This window comes from Hippocampus bargibanti, linkage group LG01, assembly GCF_051943395.1.
Source record: "Hippocampus bargibanti isolate YZ-2025 linkage group LG01, ASM5194339v1, whole genome shotgun sequence".
NCBI lineage: Eukaryota > Metazoa > Chordata > Actinopteri > Syngnathiformes > Syngnathidae > Hippocampus > Hippocampus bargibanti.
The window spans coordinates 4,717,204-4,735,359 of NC_142734.1; the positions used below are offsets into that span (position 1 = coordinate 4,717,204).

Sequence of the window (18,156 nt, forward strand, 5' to 3'; positions counted from 1 at the left end):
GTACAATTATATAACTGAGAAATGACAAAGCTCTTAGCTCTAAACCTAATCAGCTTGAGATTTCACCTGCCACTAAAACCATGCCAAAGAAGTTTATTATTATTCCAAACAGTTTTCACAACCTCTTTCATCACGATGCAACATTCTATGATTAATAGGGTGGAGTATAAAATATAAATAAATAGATAAATAAATAAACCATTTCATTTTCTTAGCCAGATGTTGATTCATAAAACCATAAATCTACAGTTTTTCCATAAATTCTATTGACTTCTCACATCATGTGAGATCTCACATGAGTAGAATATCAAAGCAACATGGCGCACAAGCACTGAAATCAGATCCAACAAACTTGACAATCGATGCCAAGATGTCTTTTTAGTTTTAAAAACACAATACCAGCAGTGATCATAAATTGAATCAAATCAGGCTCTTGTGAATAGGATCGAATACATTTTGATCATCTGAATTAATACCCAGTCCTGATGACCAGGTACATTTCATGATGGCCCTAATTGTTTCAAGTTTGAATAATTTGCCCTGAACACAATACAAATCTCCTTTATCTAGCTGTTCTTTCTGACTGTTTGCTGTGACGTCAACAAAAAAGGTTCACAAATGAACCACTGAGCAATAACTGTGTGCAAGCAACACTAATATGAGTTAGAGTACCAAAAACTCATTTGGTATAATATTCCAGATGCCATGTGAGAAAACTATTGATTACAAACCCAATTTCAATGAAGTGAAGACGTTATGCCAAACATAAATAAGAACAGAATACAATGATCTGTAAATTAGGTTCAACCCATGTTTAATTAAATACAGTACACTACAAAGATATTTTATTCTGGTTTCATTGATGTTTAACAATGTCCCAACCTCATCAGAACCGGGTTTGTAAAATTCAACCTGCCAAAGTGGTTAATGAGAGTGACGGACTTAAGTCACGACTGATCCAACTCACTTGCGTTTGGCAGGTTGTCAGTTGTTATTGTCAAGCCCTGGTCGTGATTGAACGCAGCCTATTTTAACTGATTTCAGGCAAAAGGCAGATTACAGTTTCGACTGGATGCTGCCTGAACCAAAGTCAGGAAAGTGTAGCGTTACAGGATCAGTGACCTGCAGAACTGTACTGAGATACAAATTATTCCCACAATGTTTTTAAAAAAATATTTTCATTCACTGTCCTGTAAGTGTGACTAAGCAGTTTTGCTTTTGCTTACCTGAGCCAGAATGTTCAGGAGCATCGCAATGACCACAACCAAAATGCTGGCACCAGCCCGCAGGTACTTGACGTACATACTCAATCCGATGGATCCCTGTGCGCGACTCTCTTCTACCATCGTGTGCACTGGCTCAGTCTAGGTATGGAAGAAAAGTTGTGTTGCATCTGAGGTTTCACCATTTCAGATGCTTTTGCAAAGACAATCATTGTACGCACTTGTAAATGGTCTCCATCCTGGACCGAGTGCCCGGAGGAGGCCTGAGACCGCACAGAGTTCTGGGACAAAGTTCGGCTTCGGAAGGAGAGGTCTGCGGGAGACTGATTGGGTTCCTCCTCCTCATCCTTCTTCAGAAGTGAGGTAAAATCCAGTCCCGACCGTTGTAGCTCTGTGTATGTACCCCTGGCCACCATGTGACCCTGGAACACGTATAGATCGATGAAATTTATTTGTAATTGTACAAGCATGGCAGTTTTGGAAGCGTCATCACATGCTTGGTAGGAAAAGGAGGATCCATACGAATCACGGCTAGTGTGTCAGATGGATATTTGACACAGGATCTGCTCCTACTAAATAGATCTATAGGCTACCAAAGTAACTATGTGGTGCATGCTTGTTGCCTGAATTGCAAGAACCCTACAACCATATAGTAGATTATGATTCACTCGTGTAATAGTGGAACACAAATTGTAAAGAAATGCTCTTGACTGAATGTCACCTTCAAAGGTCAGAGACCAAAGACTCAAGAGTTTTTCTTGGGGCCTCTATACCCCCTTTGCAGTACAGAAGTGACATTGAAAAGTTATTAGATGGTTGGTAGGCATTTAATCAACAAATACAATTTTGTGGTTTAAATCTCGCGCCTTCTCATTCTCAGGTATTTTCGGAGCTGTTACGTCACAGAAGACAAACAATTTAGTGGCTACTGTGACGTGGTTTCATGCTCTTATGTGTTAAGTTTCTCTTCATGAGCTTTAGCACTGAAGTAGTGGTTCTTTGTGTGGTAGTTGGTTGCACCAAATTATAATCTCTTTGGTTTAGCATGATGGTCGCCTACAAAAACGTCACTTCCGGTAAACCGAGCAGTGGCTCGAGTAACTCAATCCACGATGCCTCAATCTTCCAGTAGGTTTATAACCTTGAGTCATTAAAACCTACTTTTAATCAAACTGTGGTTGACAACTTGCAGGAAGTGAGTGTATTATGAATGTTAACAGTTTGGAATATAACCTTTAAAAGTTGTGGTCACAAAAGTATTTGAATGCACAGACCTCTTTGAGGACCACAATCTGATCTGCTCCCTTCAGGTATTGTAGCTGGTGGGTGACCAAGATGCGGGGTTTGCTCTTTAGCACGCCACAGATGCATCTAGGGTGACAATAAAATAGCATTGATATATCCTGGCCTAGAATCTCTGTGTTTGTGTCATGTCATGTACCACTGTTATTTAAGAGGAAGAGTGGATCAAAAAGCCATTGTCAGCACGCCAGGAACAGCACCGCACCTCTTCCTGTCTTTCTTCATATTCCTTTAACTCTACTGCTCAAGTTTCATTCCCATATGTGTTCAGTTCTTGACATTACTTTGGCTCTCCAAAGACTTATGGAATTATAGGCATTCTCTTTAACAAACTATAAAACGACCAAAAACCTAGGTGGCCAATTGGGCCAATTTATCAGCACAAGTTTTAGGGTGAAAAACTCATCTCGAGAAAAAAAAACTACACCAGTAAAGTGGAGTTACTCCTCAAAAAAAAACTCACATAGGGAAAATAAATCTTTTTTTACTTCTTCTACACTTTAAATGTTTGTGCAGACTGTGTGAAAGTGGGTGGAAAAAAATGTTTCAAGGGGCTACATTTTTCCTGCCCACCCTGACAGCACTGGGTAGCTCCTTCAGCCAGAAACTGTTACACCCGCGCTGCAAGAAGGAGAGGTACCGCCGCTCGTTCCGACTGACTGCTGTCAGGCTTCTTAATAATCACACGTGAATGAAATAAAATGGACTCTTGTATTGTAAATAGCACAGCCACCTTATGTTGACTCAATTCAGTTTCATATATCAAATATGCGTTTTTATACTTGAACTATGTACAGTTCTTCATGAAACATTTTTGCAGTTATACATTTCAGTCCTATGACATTTCTATTATGCTTAGAATACTTTTTTTTATCTATTCACCCCCCCCAAACCCTTTTTTAAATTGCGGCTGTGGATTGCAAATGTCCCCATTGTGGGACTATTAAAGGCTTCTGATTCTGAATATCTTACTTACTGTTCAAAGAGGTGCCTTCCAACTTCAGCGTCCACAGCGCTAAGAGGATCATCCAGAAGATAAATATCGGCATCCTGATATACCGCTCTGGAGAAACACAAACATCCACTGAATAGTGAAAGGCCGGGGAATGCAACGACTGATTTTTTTTTCATTACATGTGCACTACCTGGCCAGGTTGACACGAGCCTTCTGCCCCCCACTCAGTGTGGCGCCACGGTCCCCAATCAGCGTCAGGTCTCCATCTGGGAGAAGTTCCAAGTCCTGCACAACAGTGTGGCACCAGAGACCAGTCTTGCAAACTCCATTTCCAATTAAGTTGGTGGGATTTTGTGTATGACATTCATAAAAACAGAATGATTTGAAAATATGCTTCACCTTAGTATGTTCAATTGAATAGACTACAAAGAAAGTATATTGAAACTCCAATGTATTTACATTAATTTGACACACATTCTCACTTTGAACTTGATGCCTGCAGCATGTTCCAAAGCACATGGGACAGAGCCGTGTTTACCACTGTGTTACATAACTATTCCATTGAACAACACTTAATAAGCATTTATAGATGATTGTAATTGTTGAAGTTTTATGGTATGATTTTTTTTTCCCAATTTCAACTTTAGCGATTCAACAGTCCAGGGGCGTCATGGAAAGATTTGTGATATTTTTCATGGAAGATGGTTCTGGACAATGGCAGGCCAGTCTGATACTCACACTGATAGAGAATAGACAGAATAGAAGTTATCATATTTAAATGTTTCATGCTATTGTATGTTTAGTTGGTCGAACACAAGGCCCATAATAGAAGCACAGAAAACCTGGTGTCAATCTGAGGTGAACAGATACAGCCTGTTAAACTGCTATCCTCAGGTAAGAGATCTTGGGCAGAATTTAGGATTTGGTAACTCCTTCACAGGAACAGCTCATGAGCCAGGTTACAAATTGATCCAGGCTTGGGACCGGCACAAGAAGACACTGGCTTATGTCCCCTTGTGGCTACAGAACAAGCAACTCTATGAACTTAATAAAGATGAAGATGCTCATTAAAAGTCTCTCAAACATAAAATGGTCATCGGCACAGCAACATTCAAAAAAGCAAAACTAAACTCCTGAAGGCTGAAATCATCTATTCACAGATAAATAATACAATTCATTTTAGTTAGTCTAGTGTGTTTAAATTTGCATATGCTCTCAATAAATAGCTTAGCAGAGGGCTGCAAAGGTTGGATGTTGGTCATGAATGGCTGCGTCCCTTGCTGGCATTAAAAGACAATCTTCCTGTGTTCCAGCCTTTGTTCACAGTGTCCGAACAAACATCTCTGACACACTCTTCAACTACAAAGTCACGCTGTTCTAACCTGTGCGTAATATGATTTGCAATTGTCTTACTGAAATAAGCAGGGGCGACCATGAAAAAATAAAAAATAAACAAAATAACTTTGCTTGCATGTTTCTCTGACACCTTCATGTACTTGTCAGCATTAAAGGCGCCATTGGGAGGCAGTCACACAGCCCCATACCATCAAATATGCTGGGTTTTTAATACTGCATCGATTACACTCCAGATGATTCTTCCCAAAACAATTTGAAATGTGGACTCTTCACACCAAAGCAAGATTTTCCACATTGAATCAGTCCACGGTAGTTAAACTTGCATATGTAGACGAAGCAACAAACAGCGCAAATTAAAAACGGTCCTGACACCATGTAGCAAAATTCTTTTGCTGTTATTTCAATGCATAGCCGCTCGAAGGGTTGCTTATCACATGTATTCAGTGTAGGTATTTCAGCGTTGCCACTCACATGCAGATTTCCTCAGACTTTCTGAAACTTTTGGTTTCAGAAAGACCTCCAAATAGATTAGATTAGCCTTTTTTAGTGTCCTCCATACTTATTTGTCAAGTCTTTTTTTATGATGATACTAGTGCAGCGTGTTCTACCGGTGACATATTCCTTGTGTGTTCTACATACTTGGCCAATAAAGATGATTCTGATATGCAAAAGTAACAAGACTCCAACAAAAAAACAAATTTTTAGAGCCCTGAAGACAATTTTCGACGCTTTCGTTCTGTCTTCACATGTTGGGAAGAACCACAAATATCTTGCTCACCCGCTTGAGAGCACAAGCCCGGAGGACTCTCTCGTACATGCGCAGATCCATCGCCTTTCCAAACAAGATATTGCTGCGGATAGTGCCAGGGAACACCCACGGCTGTTGAGCTGCATAGGTGAGCTGACCTTTGACTTTCATCGCTCCCTTTTCAACAGGAAGCTCTCCCAAGATTGAGCTCAAGAGCGAGGACTGGATCGAGCAAGAGACAAATGAGCCATTGCATGATAAATCATCCCGTATTCTAACATGGATTTTTTTTTGTTACCTTCCCTGCACCAACTGGTCCAATAACAGCTAACAGCTGGTTTCCAGTCAGACTGAGTGAGACATTCTGCAGACATGGGGCATCCAGACTCTATGGAAGTGGACACATGTGAGGACCGTAAACCATGTAAACACAGATTTTGTGAGCATCATTTCGTCAGATTTTTTTCAGAAAGTAACAATTGGAAAGGCCATGCAAACGACCTTTTGTTTTGCCATTCAATATTCATTCTTTTAAAGTACTGTATGCTGCCGCTTTCTTAACTCATCCACTGCCAGACGTGCAAATGTGTCCACTCCAGTGCTAGGGTTTTTGTCATTGTCACTCAAATTTCAGAACCCACAGAATATTGAGTTTTCGGATTACATAAACATTCAGTACAGCGTTAGAAACCTTAGACTCTCTTCTTTCATCAGAAAAAAAAGTTAATTACTAAATTATATGGGTCTGGAGTTATGGGAGCTTGAAATGAGAGTGGCTGTCCAAAATACATTGCAATACATGAATATTGATTTATATAACGCTTTAACGCCCCCTTGTGGAAGGGAAAAAAAACCATTGCGAGAGGTCTGGCCAGCGCTTTATTGGCACCCAAGCATGAAAGAACAAAACCCGAACAAATTCGGGAATGGCGCTCCACGTCATATTTTCAATTCCCAAATGAATTTGTGGGTGGCAGTGATTGAGTTAGTAAGTAATATGTACTTATTTATCTGATAAAATTGAAATACTTATACACATTCAAAGAGATATTGAGTTTTGGGAGAGGAAATTAAAGTAAAACACACATTTGTTTACATGTGCAGTTGTGCATATAACATTTCAGGCAATGATTCAAATGTTTCTTAGCTGTTTGGCTGAGGCATTTAAAAATTATTATTTTACAGATTTCTATGAAGGACAACAAAAACAATACCACATTGGAAGTTTTAAATAGTATCGTATTTTTCGGTGTATAAGGCGCATCCTCAATAAGTGCTATATTTTCAAACTTTTTCCATATATATAAGGCGCGCCTGAGTATAATATATAGAGTATCATATATAAATATATGAGTTTTCCAAATATAAGGCACATCACATTATAAAGCGCTACAGTAGAGGCTGAGGTTACGCACTACTTATTCTACCGGGGCAAATGGAGTTGGTAACTGCTGACAGTAGTTCCGAGACCTTTTGTGTCTCAATATGACTTCACATATAAGGTGCACCTGAGTACAAGGTGCAGGGTCATCTTTTGAAGAAAATGAAGGCTTTTGGGTGCGCCATATACACCGGAAAATATGGTACTTTAAATGTTTTTTTTTTTGCAGGATGATACAGGACTAGAAAAAGAAAGGCCCACATCTATTGGAAACTTGACGGTGGGAAACTATCTCTCTAATCCGCACTGAGCACTGTGATTGACGCAGGTCTCATTTTCCACCTAATTAAATTGTTGTGAACCTTGGGTGTGGTGTTATGTGTCTTTTACAAACCTTGTCCCAGTAGCACATCAGATCCTGGATTTCAACAGCAGAATCTTTCTTCTCGGCATTCGGTAGATGAGTGCTGGTCTTTGTCATTTCATCCAGCAACAAAAACTCCTAAAACATAATGGACAAAAATATGGGCAAAGGTATGCATTCCAGGACCCACAGAATATTACGTTTTAGGACTACATCAACATTCAATACAGCGTTAGAAACCTTAGACTCTCTTTTTTCATCAGAAAAAAAGCGTTAATTCCTAAATTATATGGCTCTGGTGTTATATGAGCTTGAAATGAGGGCGTCAGTCCAAATTACAATGCAATACATACATATTGGTTGATATAGCGCTTTAGCAACAGTTGAAGCTGGAACAAAATGCTAACATGGAAAAAAGGAAATGTTGCCCCCTTGTGGAAAATAAAAAAAAACATTGCCAGAGGGCACGGCCAGCGCTTTATCGGCACCCAAGCATGAACAAACAAAACCGGAACAAATGAAATGTCTATCAAACCCCATAAATGGTGGGTCAATAATTGAAACGTTGACATAATTATGCAGTAACGAACCTGGATCCTCTGAATACTGACGCGACTCTCATAGAGTTTCTCTATGGCGCTGGGAAAGAAGAGCGTGACAGTGAGGCGCACTGCCGTGTATAGTGACACAGTAACAAAGACTCTGCTGGCTGAGATTCTGTTTCCCAGCAGGACGTAGAGAGTGAAGGTGATGAAGACGATGATCTTGCTGGCACAGAAAAAGGAGGCCATGTTGAGGCCGCGCAAATACGAGCTCATCATGATCTGGTAGATTTCCTTCCTACAGAGAATGGAGGAATATGATACTGGTGATAATGATGATGGTAATGAGGAGAAGAAAAACACAAATTAAAAGACAAATGACTGAAAATGGAAAATGCAATAGTGAGACTTTATCACAGAACATTTTATGAAGTACATCTGCACAATCCTTTTTTTTTTTTTTATTTCACGGGGAGAGATTGGGGTTTATGCCACCTCTGTGTAATGTCCAGCCCACAGTCTTTGAGGTATCAAATTTTGCCAAGCAATTTGTTACAGCTACAGCTGTTGTGAAAGCCCTGTATAAATTAAAATGCATTGTATTTCATCTGTGTAAACTCTCAGTCGTACAGGAGTGGTCCATCGATGAAAAGATTACTTTTGTCATGATCTGGTTGGCGAGCAATGGGGGGCGACGTCAGCCCTGCCTGCAGCCTCGCAGGTGCTGGTCGTTTTAATCACTGACATTTAAAAGGACACCCGGCACGACCATCCGGTGTCGGTTCATTGTTTGTTTGCTGCTTGGTTGCTGCATGCATTGTGTATGTGTTTGTTTAACCTTGGCGGACTTTTACTTTTGGTCTTCTTTTGCTACTGTATTTTTTCCATTCAGATGATTTTGATGTTTTACATTTTGTTCCTGCTGACTTTAATTTAATACAATTTGTCAAACAACCTCCTACTCACTCCTGCCTGCTTTTTGGGATCCGCACCCGCCATCACCACCTCGCACCCCGTGACAACTTCAGCCGTCATCTGTACTTCTTTGAAGGTGTTGGACGTTTCGCTTCTCATCCAAGAGGCTTCGTCAGTGAACAAAAATTTGCTGGTAGCTCTTATATACATATATATATATATATATATATATATATATATATATATATATATATATATATATATATATATATATATATATATATACAGTAAAAGGCTCGTTATATCGATATCAGTTATATCGATAGTACCGCTTATTACGATACTATTTCTATGAACGCAAGGAGAAAATTACATGCGCGCAGGGTCGGATATATCGATAGTCCCGGTTATATCGATATTTTTTCGGACTCCCGAGAATATCGATATAACGAGACTTTACTGTATATATACCGACCAGCAACTTTTAGTTCGCTGACGAAGCCTCTTGGATAAGAAGCGAAACGGCTGAAGAAACCTTTTCATCCACTGTATTGTATTTTTGTACCACTTATTTGATAGGGAGACAAAGTTAAGCTGGATCCTATCCAGTCAGATTTTGAGGAAAAAAAGCCACACTATACTGATTTTCATTTGGAAGCATATCCAGAGTGTAGAGATGTGTCAAATGTTGTGGCCCAGTACACAAGAGAATATGTTTCATAAACCAGACGCAGTGTCACTTTTGTTGCAGTAAAGATATCACAGTTCTGCAATAAAGCAATTTGCCCTGATCTCACCAGTCATTTTGACTTGTGTTTTATCATTCAACAACCCTGCCTGTGACAGAACATAAATTTCACCTTCTGACATCCGAGACCAAAGCAGCGAATGGTTTCTCCCAGGCATACATCTTGATGATCCTAATTCCAGACACCACTTCATTCATTGTACGGATCCTGCTGTCAGTAAGAATGGCCGTCTTACTCCTGCAGATGAAGGTGAGTAAAGTTACTGAAAAGAGGTCAAATTAAACACCTTGAAATTCACTGATTTAGATTTAAAAAAAACATTCTAATTTTGAATATACAATGCAGCAGGAAAGTACCCAGTGTGTTTCACTTTTTCCACATTTTGAGTTACAACCCCATCCCAAAATGGAAAAAATTAATTTGTTTGGGTGTGCCGATAAAGCGCTCGTCAGACCTCTGGCAACGTTTGTTTCCCTTCCACGAGGGAGCAACATTTCCCTTTTGCCCATGTTAGCGCTTTGTTGCAGATTCAGCTGTTGTTAAAGCGTCACAGTATATAAATCAATATGTATTGTATTCTATTATGGACAGCCCCCCCATTTCAAGCTCATATAACTCCAGACCCATTACTTAGGAATTAACGGTTTTTCTGATTAAAGAAGAGAGTCTAAGGTTGATAACGCTGTATTGAATGTTTATGTAGTCCAAAAACTCAATATTCTGTGGGTCCTGCAATTTGAGTGAAAGTGACAAAAGAAACCCTGGCACTGAAGTGGACACGTTTTTGCACGTTGTCTGGCAGTGAATGAGTTAAAATTGTTCTTCTTAACCTGTCATTCTACTCATTGCTCTTACAATTCAATACTGGATTTTCGCTTGAAACAATCGGAATCAAGAATCACTGAAATACTACCTGAACTTGGAAAACAGCCTCCCAAACAGGGTCTGCGTGGGCATTAGGAACATGAGGACCACCATGCCTGCCAGGCAAGATGGCCCAATCTCCAGCCACAAGAGTCCCACAACGGCTGCTGCTTGGAGGGGGCCCACCCACAGGAAGTGCAGGAAGACTGTCAACTGATGCAGAGATCATGGGAAAAGGAAGGTGAAGATGCAAAAGTCATCACAAGCGAACACTGGCTGTAAACACTCCTTGAACTCAAAAGCCAATCGCCTTCCAGCCATTACGATTGTATACCAGTGGCGGGCCGTGCATGTCAGTCCTAGGCCTTCAGTAGTACTATGTCTGAATCACTCCACAGCCGCGAGTCTGGTGTGATTTACTACACGTCCATTAGAGGATGTCGCTGGCCAGGAAAATGTCCAACCAAATCCATCCAACCAAGTCCAACCAAATCCATTTCTTCTCCTCCTTCAGCCATTGTGGGTTGACAAAAAAAGCTTTTAAATCAACACCATATATTTGCTTATGCACCTCGCTACAGATACAGTGTGCTATCTCTGGCCAGTGTGCTCTTATCAGTGGCTAGTGATACTCTGATTGGCTAGTGACGAGCCACTCATGTGACTTGCCAATCATAATTTGCGAAAATTCAGACGTTGCCAGCACCTTCAAGCAGGCCTTGGGTTGCCAACTCAAACTCGGATTGGTTAAAGCACCTGTATCATCGCCATTGAATTTTATGCTCCAGAGCCCGCAGAACTGATTGTGAACGCGTCCAGGTCGATTTTTGACTCTGGTAACAAATGATAGCTGAAATGTGATTGGTTAAATGCTTAAATATGAAAACATACGTGTGGAAGCTGCCCAACAGGGGAAAAGTAATGAAAGGAAGCTGAATGACAATTTGGAATCATTTAAAAAGAATTTATGGACAAAATATAATTCACATTAGTCTGTGATTCAGATATTTTAGGCCAGCAGAGAAGGCCTTGCAGGCCCTGATTGTACACATAACAGAACAGTACATGTCCATCCATACATAGTTGGCAGGACCCCACAACATTTTCTAGGACCAAAACTGGATTTCCTATCGCTAGCTGACTGTGTAACTTACATCATCAAACTTGTTGACATCATTGGAAAGCAGGTTGACAATCTGGCCCGTCGTGGTTTTTCCCATTGCAGAACAACTGAGACACAAAGCCTAATTTGGAAAAACAAATTCAGTTCAGCAAAAAAACAAATGGAATCAAATATGCCCAACGGAAGGAAGCAAAGCAGGACAGTTCAAGTATGTTCAAGGGTTCTATGAGTATGTTTAAAGGACAACCGACATCACTTTTTTGTTTCCTAACTGACATCAGAAAAACGTTTTATAGCATCTAAAATACCCAAAACACGCAGGCTGATATTTTTATTCAAATGCAAAACACCAATAAAAATGACTTAAAGTGTACAAAATCTGCAAAAAATTGAGCTGCGAATTGTGCATTTTCAGAAAGTCCCGACCCCAGTTCGTGACATCACGCCAAGACGTCTTTCATTGCTCGAGAATCCAAACAATGGCTTCAGATTCGGAGAATATGCTTTCTTGTTACGCATCCAGTTATGAAGAGGACTTTAAGGCTTGTATAAGTAACCTGTACAGACACTCCCCACCTGCTTCAGCGCTATATTTTGTATGGAATGCATGTTTAAGTCACCCACTGAACGCGGAAGTATAAAACACAGACGCTCTAACAGTCGGAAAATAAATTTACACATACCGTAGTTGTCATGATCTGGTTGGCGACCAACGGGGAGCGCTGTCGGCCCCGCCTACACCTGCACAGGTGCTGGTCGTCCCGATCAGATTGGCGACCAGCGTGTAGCGACGTCAGCCCTGCCTGCAACCTCGCAGGTGCTGGTCGTTTAATCATTGACACTTAAAAGGACACCCGGCACGACCATCCGGGGCCGGTTCATTGTTTGTTTGCTGCTTGGTTGCTGCATGCATTGTGTATGTGTTTGTTTAACCTTGGCGGACTTTTACTTTTGGTCTTCTTTTGCTACTTTGTATTTTTTCCATTCAGATGATTTTGATGTTTTACATTTTGTTCCTGCTGACTTTACTTTAATACAATTTGTCAAACAACCTCCTGCTCCCTCCTGCCTGCTTTTTGGGATCCGAACCCGCCATCACCACCTCGCAAACCGTGACAGTAGTACGACGACATATATCCTTGGGTCTTCAGTAAGCCATCATTGAAGCTCCTGGCACATAATTACTGAATTGCATGCCAGCAACCATTACTTTTTGTGATGCATCGCGTCCTCTGGGAAGAGAAATTTCCTCTTCCCACATACTCTACGCAGCCAATTGTAAGTGAGCTCGGCCGATCGGGGCCTGAACTCATTGGCAACACTTCAGTATTGATTGGTCAGCCTTGGTGTCCGTCGTGTAAACATTCAGCCTTTGAAACCTCCAATGCGTCTGTGTCTGTGTCCGCGAAGCACAGTACGCAGCCGATTGCAAGCGAGCTTGGCCGTAAAAAGGCAAGCAATACAAAATCTAGCTTACAGCATCTTTGTCCAAACATTTTTGACATCCCTGCAAAAATGTTCATATGTACCGTTGTTCGTAACTCGAATGTTCGTAAGTTGGGGCGCGTCTGTAGGTGCATTCAGATTAGTTTGGTGTATCTTGATGGCATGGGGGTGTTTATTTCAAGAAAATGTGATACCGTAAATTGTGCCCCCTCGTTTATGCAAAGAAAGTTTTATTTTTATAGCAGATGTCATATTATTTCAGGCAAAGTAGTGTGCTCCACACACTAATCACGAATGTCTGTGACAGAACTCGGCAGAACTTCATGTGCAGACTTTAACAACCAGCACAGTATTTCTTCTCTCGTTCAACACTCACAGGCCTGCCTACCTTTTTGTAGATCATGTGACACATGGCCACCCTGATTTTCATGCCAACTCGCTGGACATTGAAGAAGTAGAGATGGTGCAACATATTCAGACCGATGGTGAAGATTGAAAGGCCGGCTGCGTAGCCGAGGGTCTCATTCAGGGCTGCTTTATCTTGAGGGTCATAATCCTCAAAGTAGCGGATCATGTACCCCAGAAGGACTGGTTGGATCACCTTTATCACCTCCTAACAATGAAGAGGAAGAGGCCAGTTCTTGTAAAACATTGACTCATTTGTAATTCAGTGTGTGACAGGATGTTCTGATTCTAATCTGTGGTTCTTATATTTCTACGCACATATAACTGTGAATGTTTTAGTTGTTTGATGCAAACTCAAAAACTGACCTCAACAAGGGTAAACAATCCCAGCACTGAATAGATCCTCCAAAAACATCTAATGATGACTCTTGAAAGTTTGGGTTTCCGCAATTCTTTGGTAGCCGCCTGCACCTCATGATCCCAATATCTGTGAAAGAAATAGTATCGGAAGAGGAGAGTCAAATGATTTATCTGGCTGCAAAAGTGGTCACATGATCTCCTGAAACTCAGATCGCCTCCAGCAAAAAAACGCAACGTTGGATAGATGCATTCTGGCTGCTTTTCTTGATTAACCCAATTTGCTTAGAGAGAACGTTGAACTGCTGACTGAGGGTATTATAAAATACAGTATTTTCCTGTGAATAAGGCACACCCAAAAGCCTTCATTTTCTTCAAAAGATGACCCTGCGCCTTATACGCCGGTGCGCCTTATATGATGTGAAGTAATATTGAGCCATAACATGTCTCGCAACTACTGTCAGCAGCCACGATTCCATTTTCACATCTAGAAGTAGTGCGCAGTCCATGCTGAGAAATATAACATGTAACCTCAGCCTCTACTGTAGCACCTTATAATGTGGTGAGCCTTATATAAGGAAAACTTGTCTTGAAAACATGTCACTTATTGAGTTATGAATATGATTCAAATAGTTCTGAAGAGGAAAGCATACATGTTTGCAATTGATTAAAGAATTTATTCCGTGTCATTTTGAGGGGGAAAATGTAGCACTGAAAAGAGGCAAAAGAGGGCGACAAAGCTCCGTGGAAACGGGCTCATTAATTCCTTACAATTTTTGTCAGTGAATATCAAATAGATGCTCGGTGCCACACACAAGGATTCCCCATCGAGTTTTATGTGTTTTCCTTCTAATTTCGCCATCAACACGGACCAACACAAAAGTTTTCAGAATGCATTGAGGTGATGCAAGGTATGTCCTTTCTCGCTGAGGGGCGTTCCTTCAGTGACGTAGGGTGAGGACTCGTCACCAACTCAAAAACAAGACTTCTGGAATATTCAGCGCGAGTCTTAAAACGTAAAATATAGCTATATGTGGTGGAATCTTTGTAAAATACGCTCAGTAGAAGTCATTTGAAGCCATTTTACAAATTATGGACACAACTCGTCCGGAGACGTCGGTTGTCCTTTGAATGTCCTTTCTACTCCATATCTTTATCGTGTTTTGTTCAAATTGCATGATCTCCATGTTTCTATATCGGTTTTCTGCAGGCACTGTGGAAGAAGTGCAGGAATGCTCTCACCTGGTGCATGGAACACAGTTGAGGGACTCCCCCACCTAAGGCAGGTCGGATAGGCCCTCGCACGCCCACAACCCCGTTATGAAAATGGATGGATGGTTGTGTTCAACACCACTGACGGCTATGACGACAACGCTTTCAGCTAAATGAATACCGGAACATTCACATTTGTTTCATACAACTATGGCACCCCGTCAACTTGTACAAGTATGGCTCATGCTGAAAATAGTCATGTAATAACCATGAGTGGATCTCATTCACATTATCAGCTACTGCACATACAAGACATCACACATGATAATCCCACATTGGAAATGCAGCTGCACGCTGTGAAATGGCTGGGAAATCTCATTTTGTGCAGCCTTCAAAACACTGGCAGTTTCCAGTTTGAACTAACATGCTGGGGAATTGACACTAAAAACATTATTATACGCCGCTAGGTTATCACCCAAATGATTTCGCAGTTTACAGTACCAGTTCAAATTGAATTCCATGGTAGCACAGTGGTTACTGAAACACAAAAAACTGAAACAATAACAATCAACATTTTCCACTAACTCATTCATTGCCATTCACGAATTTATTCGGGAATTGAAAATTAGACGTAGAGCGTCATTCCCGAATTTGTTCGGGTTTTGTTTTTCATGCTTGGGTGCCGATAAAGCGCTGGTCATGGCTTCTGGCAATGTTTTTTCTTGTCCACAAGGGGCAACATTTCTTGTTTTTCCATGTTAGCAATTTGTTCCAGCTTCAGCTGTTGTCAAAGCGCAATACAGATGCTCCCCTACTTACAAACATTCGAGTTACGAACAACGGTACATACTAACATTTATCATAGATTTATTTTTCATTACAAACCAATACAGGTTACTTATACAAGCGTAAAAGATACTTATATAAACCTTAAACATACTTATATGAGCCTGAAACATACATTCCATACAAAATATAGCACTTAGGAAAGAATTCACCTCACGAACGACAGTTCGGAACGTATCTCGTTCGTAAGTCTCGTTTTGAATAAACCAATATGTATGTATTGTATTGTATTTTGCACAGCCGCTCTCATTTCAAGCTCAAATAACTTCAGACCCGTATATTTTTTTTTCTGATGAAAGAAAAGAGTCTAAGGTTTCTTATGCTGCATTGAATGTTTATGTCGTCCTAAAAGTCAATATTCTGTGGGTCCTGCAACTTCAGTAAAAATGACAAAAACCCTGGCACTGGACTGCACGACATTTCCCCCTTTAATGGCCCTGTTCAAGTTAATACACTTAACAACCCTTGTTAAGTTGTTAGTTAAAGATTTATAACATGAGTGTGCAAGTACATAGTGCAAGATGGGATGTTTCACCACGAGAGCAATTCACAACTTAAAAACAACATCTGGTTAATGACTCACTCATAGTCCCCACACACTCCTTTTTACATATTACAGAGAATAGGAAATAATAATACGTTTCATTTATTAGCGCCTTTCAAAACGCTCAAGGACACTTTATCGTCACAGGATATTTTTTTCTGCGTGTGAGCAGCAGTGGCAACACGCGCCAGCGTTCACTCAACCCGGAAGTAACAAAGAAATGCTTGTATTTCCGATATTTAGTATTTCAGAAATAAAAGTATTTTGAGCTTACTTGGCTCTAGAGTTATCTGCATTGAAAGTGGGGGTAGCTGTACAAAAGGCAAGCGCTGCCTCCTCGTGGGAGGGAAAAACATTGCCAGAGGTCTGACCGAAGTTTCAAACGCACCAACAAGAAAAAACAACAATCCACACACACGCTCACACCAAGGAACAATTTGGACTGTTCAATCAGGCTGCCATGCATGTTTTTGGAACATGGGAGGAAACCCGAGGACCCGAAGAAAACCCACGCAGGCCAGAGTAGAACATGCAAACTCCACACAGCGAGGCCGGAGCGTGTTTGAAACTCATGACCTCTGCACTGTAAAGTCGGTGTGCGAACCACTCGACTGGCGGGTTACCCTCGTAATACAGCAATTTTAGGATATTAGGAATTTATATGGGTAGTTTTAACGCATCTTTGCGAGGAAACTGAAACTATGATGTGGCTTGTGATAAAAATAAGTTTGACACCCCAGTTCTAGATGAAAACGCACACTATATGATGTATCATAAATAACCCGAAAAAGATTGTCCACCATGTGAACATTAACATAAAAGATTTTAAGCAAGATGTTTTATGGAGTCAGATGGAGTTTCCCAGAACCAAAATCCCAAGAGAATTCTTTGAGCACAACACGATTGTGATTGTACCTTTGCAACTGCTGTCCCAGCATCTCTGAGCTGTCCTCCGCCAGCACCGGGTATATGTCATCTTCCTCAAGCGTGCGCTTGTATCCAGCGCGGAAAAGGGGATTGAGCCACCTGACGAGGAAGACAAAAAAAATGGGGGGTGATAGTCATCACACTGTAGCTGCAGTTACATATATCAAATATGCTTTTTTTTTATACTTGCACTATGTACGGTCCTTTTTAGAAGTTTTGTACAGTTATACATTTCAGTCTTCTGACATTTCTATCATATACTTTGTTTTTCTCATTTCAGCCTCACCCCTTTCAATTTTTCTGCTGTAGATCGTACATTTCCCCATTGTGGAACTATTAAAGGCTTTCTGATTCTAATAAACATCATGAACGTTATAGGTGTCAAGTGACAGTAGCAATGCCACGCGGTGGTGCATTGAAAATACTAAAATCAGTTAGATTTGAGGACCAACTCATGTCAAATCACAGTTCGGATCTCATTACGGTGTAGTACTTTACATTTTTAGTGCACCCAGTCGTCACCCAAACCTAAATGACGTCAACTTCGTGTAACAACCTGTACGAGTATCGATTACATAAAAGGCTTATTAAGTTAACACATACATATTTTGTTTAAGTACATTGCCATTTACTTCTACTGGCGGCAGCGGTTTATCTTCAGGGATGTCTCACCAGAAAATTAACTTGGAGAGGAAATTCGCCGACGCTGCCGGATTCGTCTTTGCATCTTTATTGACATTTTCCATCGTATAGGTACCCGCAAAAGCTGTCACGACGACTTCCTCGCCCTTAGAAAAATACCTAAAGCCCACGTCGAGGCATGTTACGCGAGGTTAGCGGGTCGCGACGTGTGTTACGTATAGTACAGAGCTGCAGGTCACGTTCTCACATCGTTAC

General features: G+C 40.9%; 1 protein-coding gene across 1 annotated transcript in view; it reads right to left on the minus strand.

Annotated features, from left to right (window-relative positions):
• Window positions 1-18,156, minus strand: part of abcc4 (ATP binding cassette subfamily C member 4 (PEL blood group)) — a 30,793-nt gene extending 12,637 nt beyond the window's left edge. The window contains exons 1-16 of the mRNA XM_088991278.1: window positions 17,932-18,156; window positions 17,248-17,358; window positions 13,740-13,860; window positions 13,357-13,581; window positions 11,554-11,643; window positions 10,449-10,612; window positions 9,647-9,772; window positions 7,920-8,169; window positions 7,360-7,467; window positions 5,883-5,972; window positions 5,615-5,806; window positions 3,671-3,765; window positions 3,502-3,588; window positions 2,498-2,594; window positions 1,445-1,645; window positions 1,227-1,364 (exon numbers count right to left, since the gene is read on the minus strand). Of these exons, the coding sequence (XP_088847404.1) occupies window positions 1,227-1,364; window positions 1,445-1,645; window positions 2,498-2,594; window positions 3,502-3,588; window positions 3,671-3,765; window positions 5,615-5,806; window positions 5,883-5,972; window positions 7,360-7,467; window positions 7,920-8,169; window positions 9,647-9,772; window positions 10,449-10,612; window positions 11,554-11,643; window positions 13,357-13,581; window positions 13,740-13,860; window positions 17,248-17,358; window positions 17,932-18,005 (2,169 nt within the window). The 5' untranslated portion in view covers window positions 18,006-18,156. The remainder of the gene's footprint in view (window positions 1-1,226; window positions 1,365-1,444; window positions 1,646-2,497; window positions 2,595-3,501; window positions 3,589-3,670; window positions 3,766-5,614; window positions 5,807-5,882; window positions 5,973-7,359; window positions 7,468-7,919; window positions 8,170-9,646; window positions 9,773-10,448; window positions 10,613-11,553; window positions 11,644-13,356; window positions 13,582-13,739; window positions 13,861-17,247; window positions 17,359-17,931) is intronic.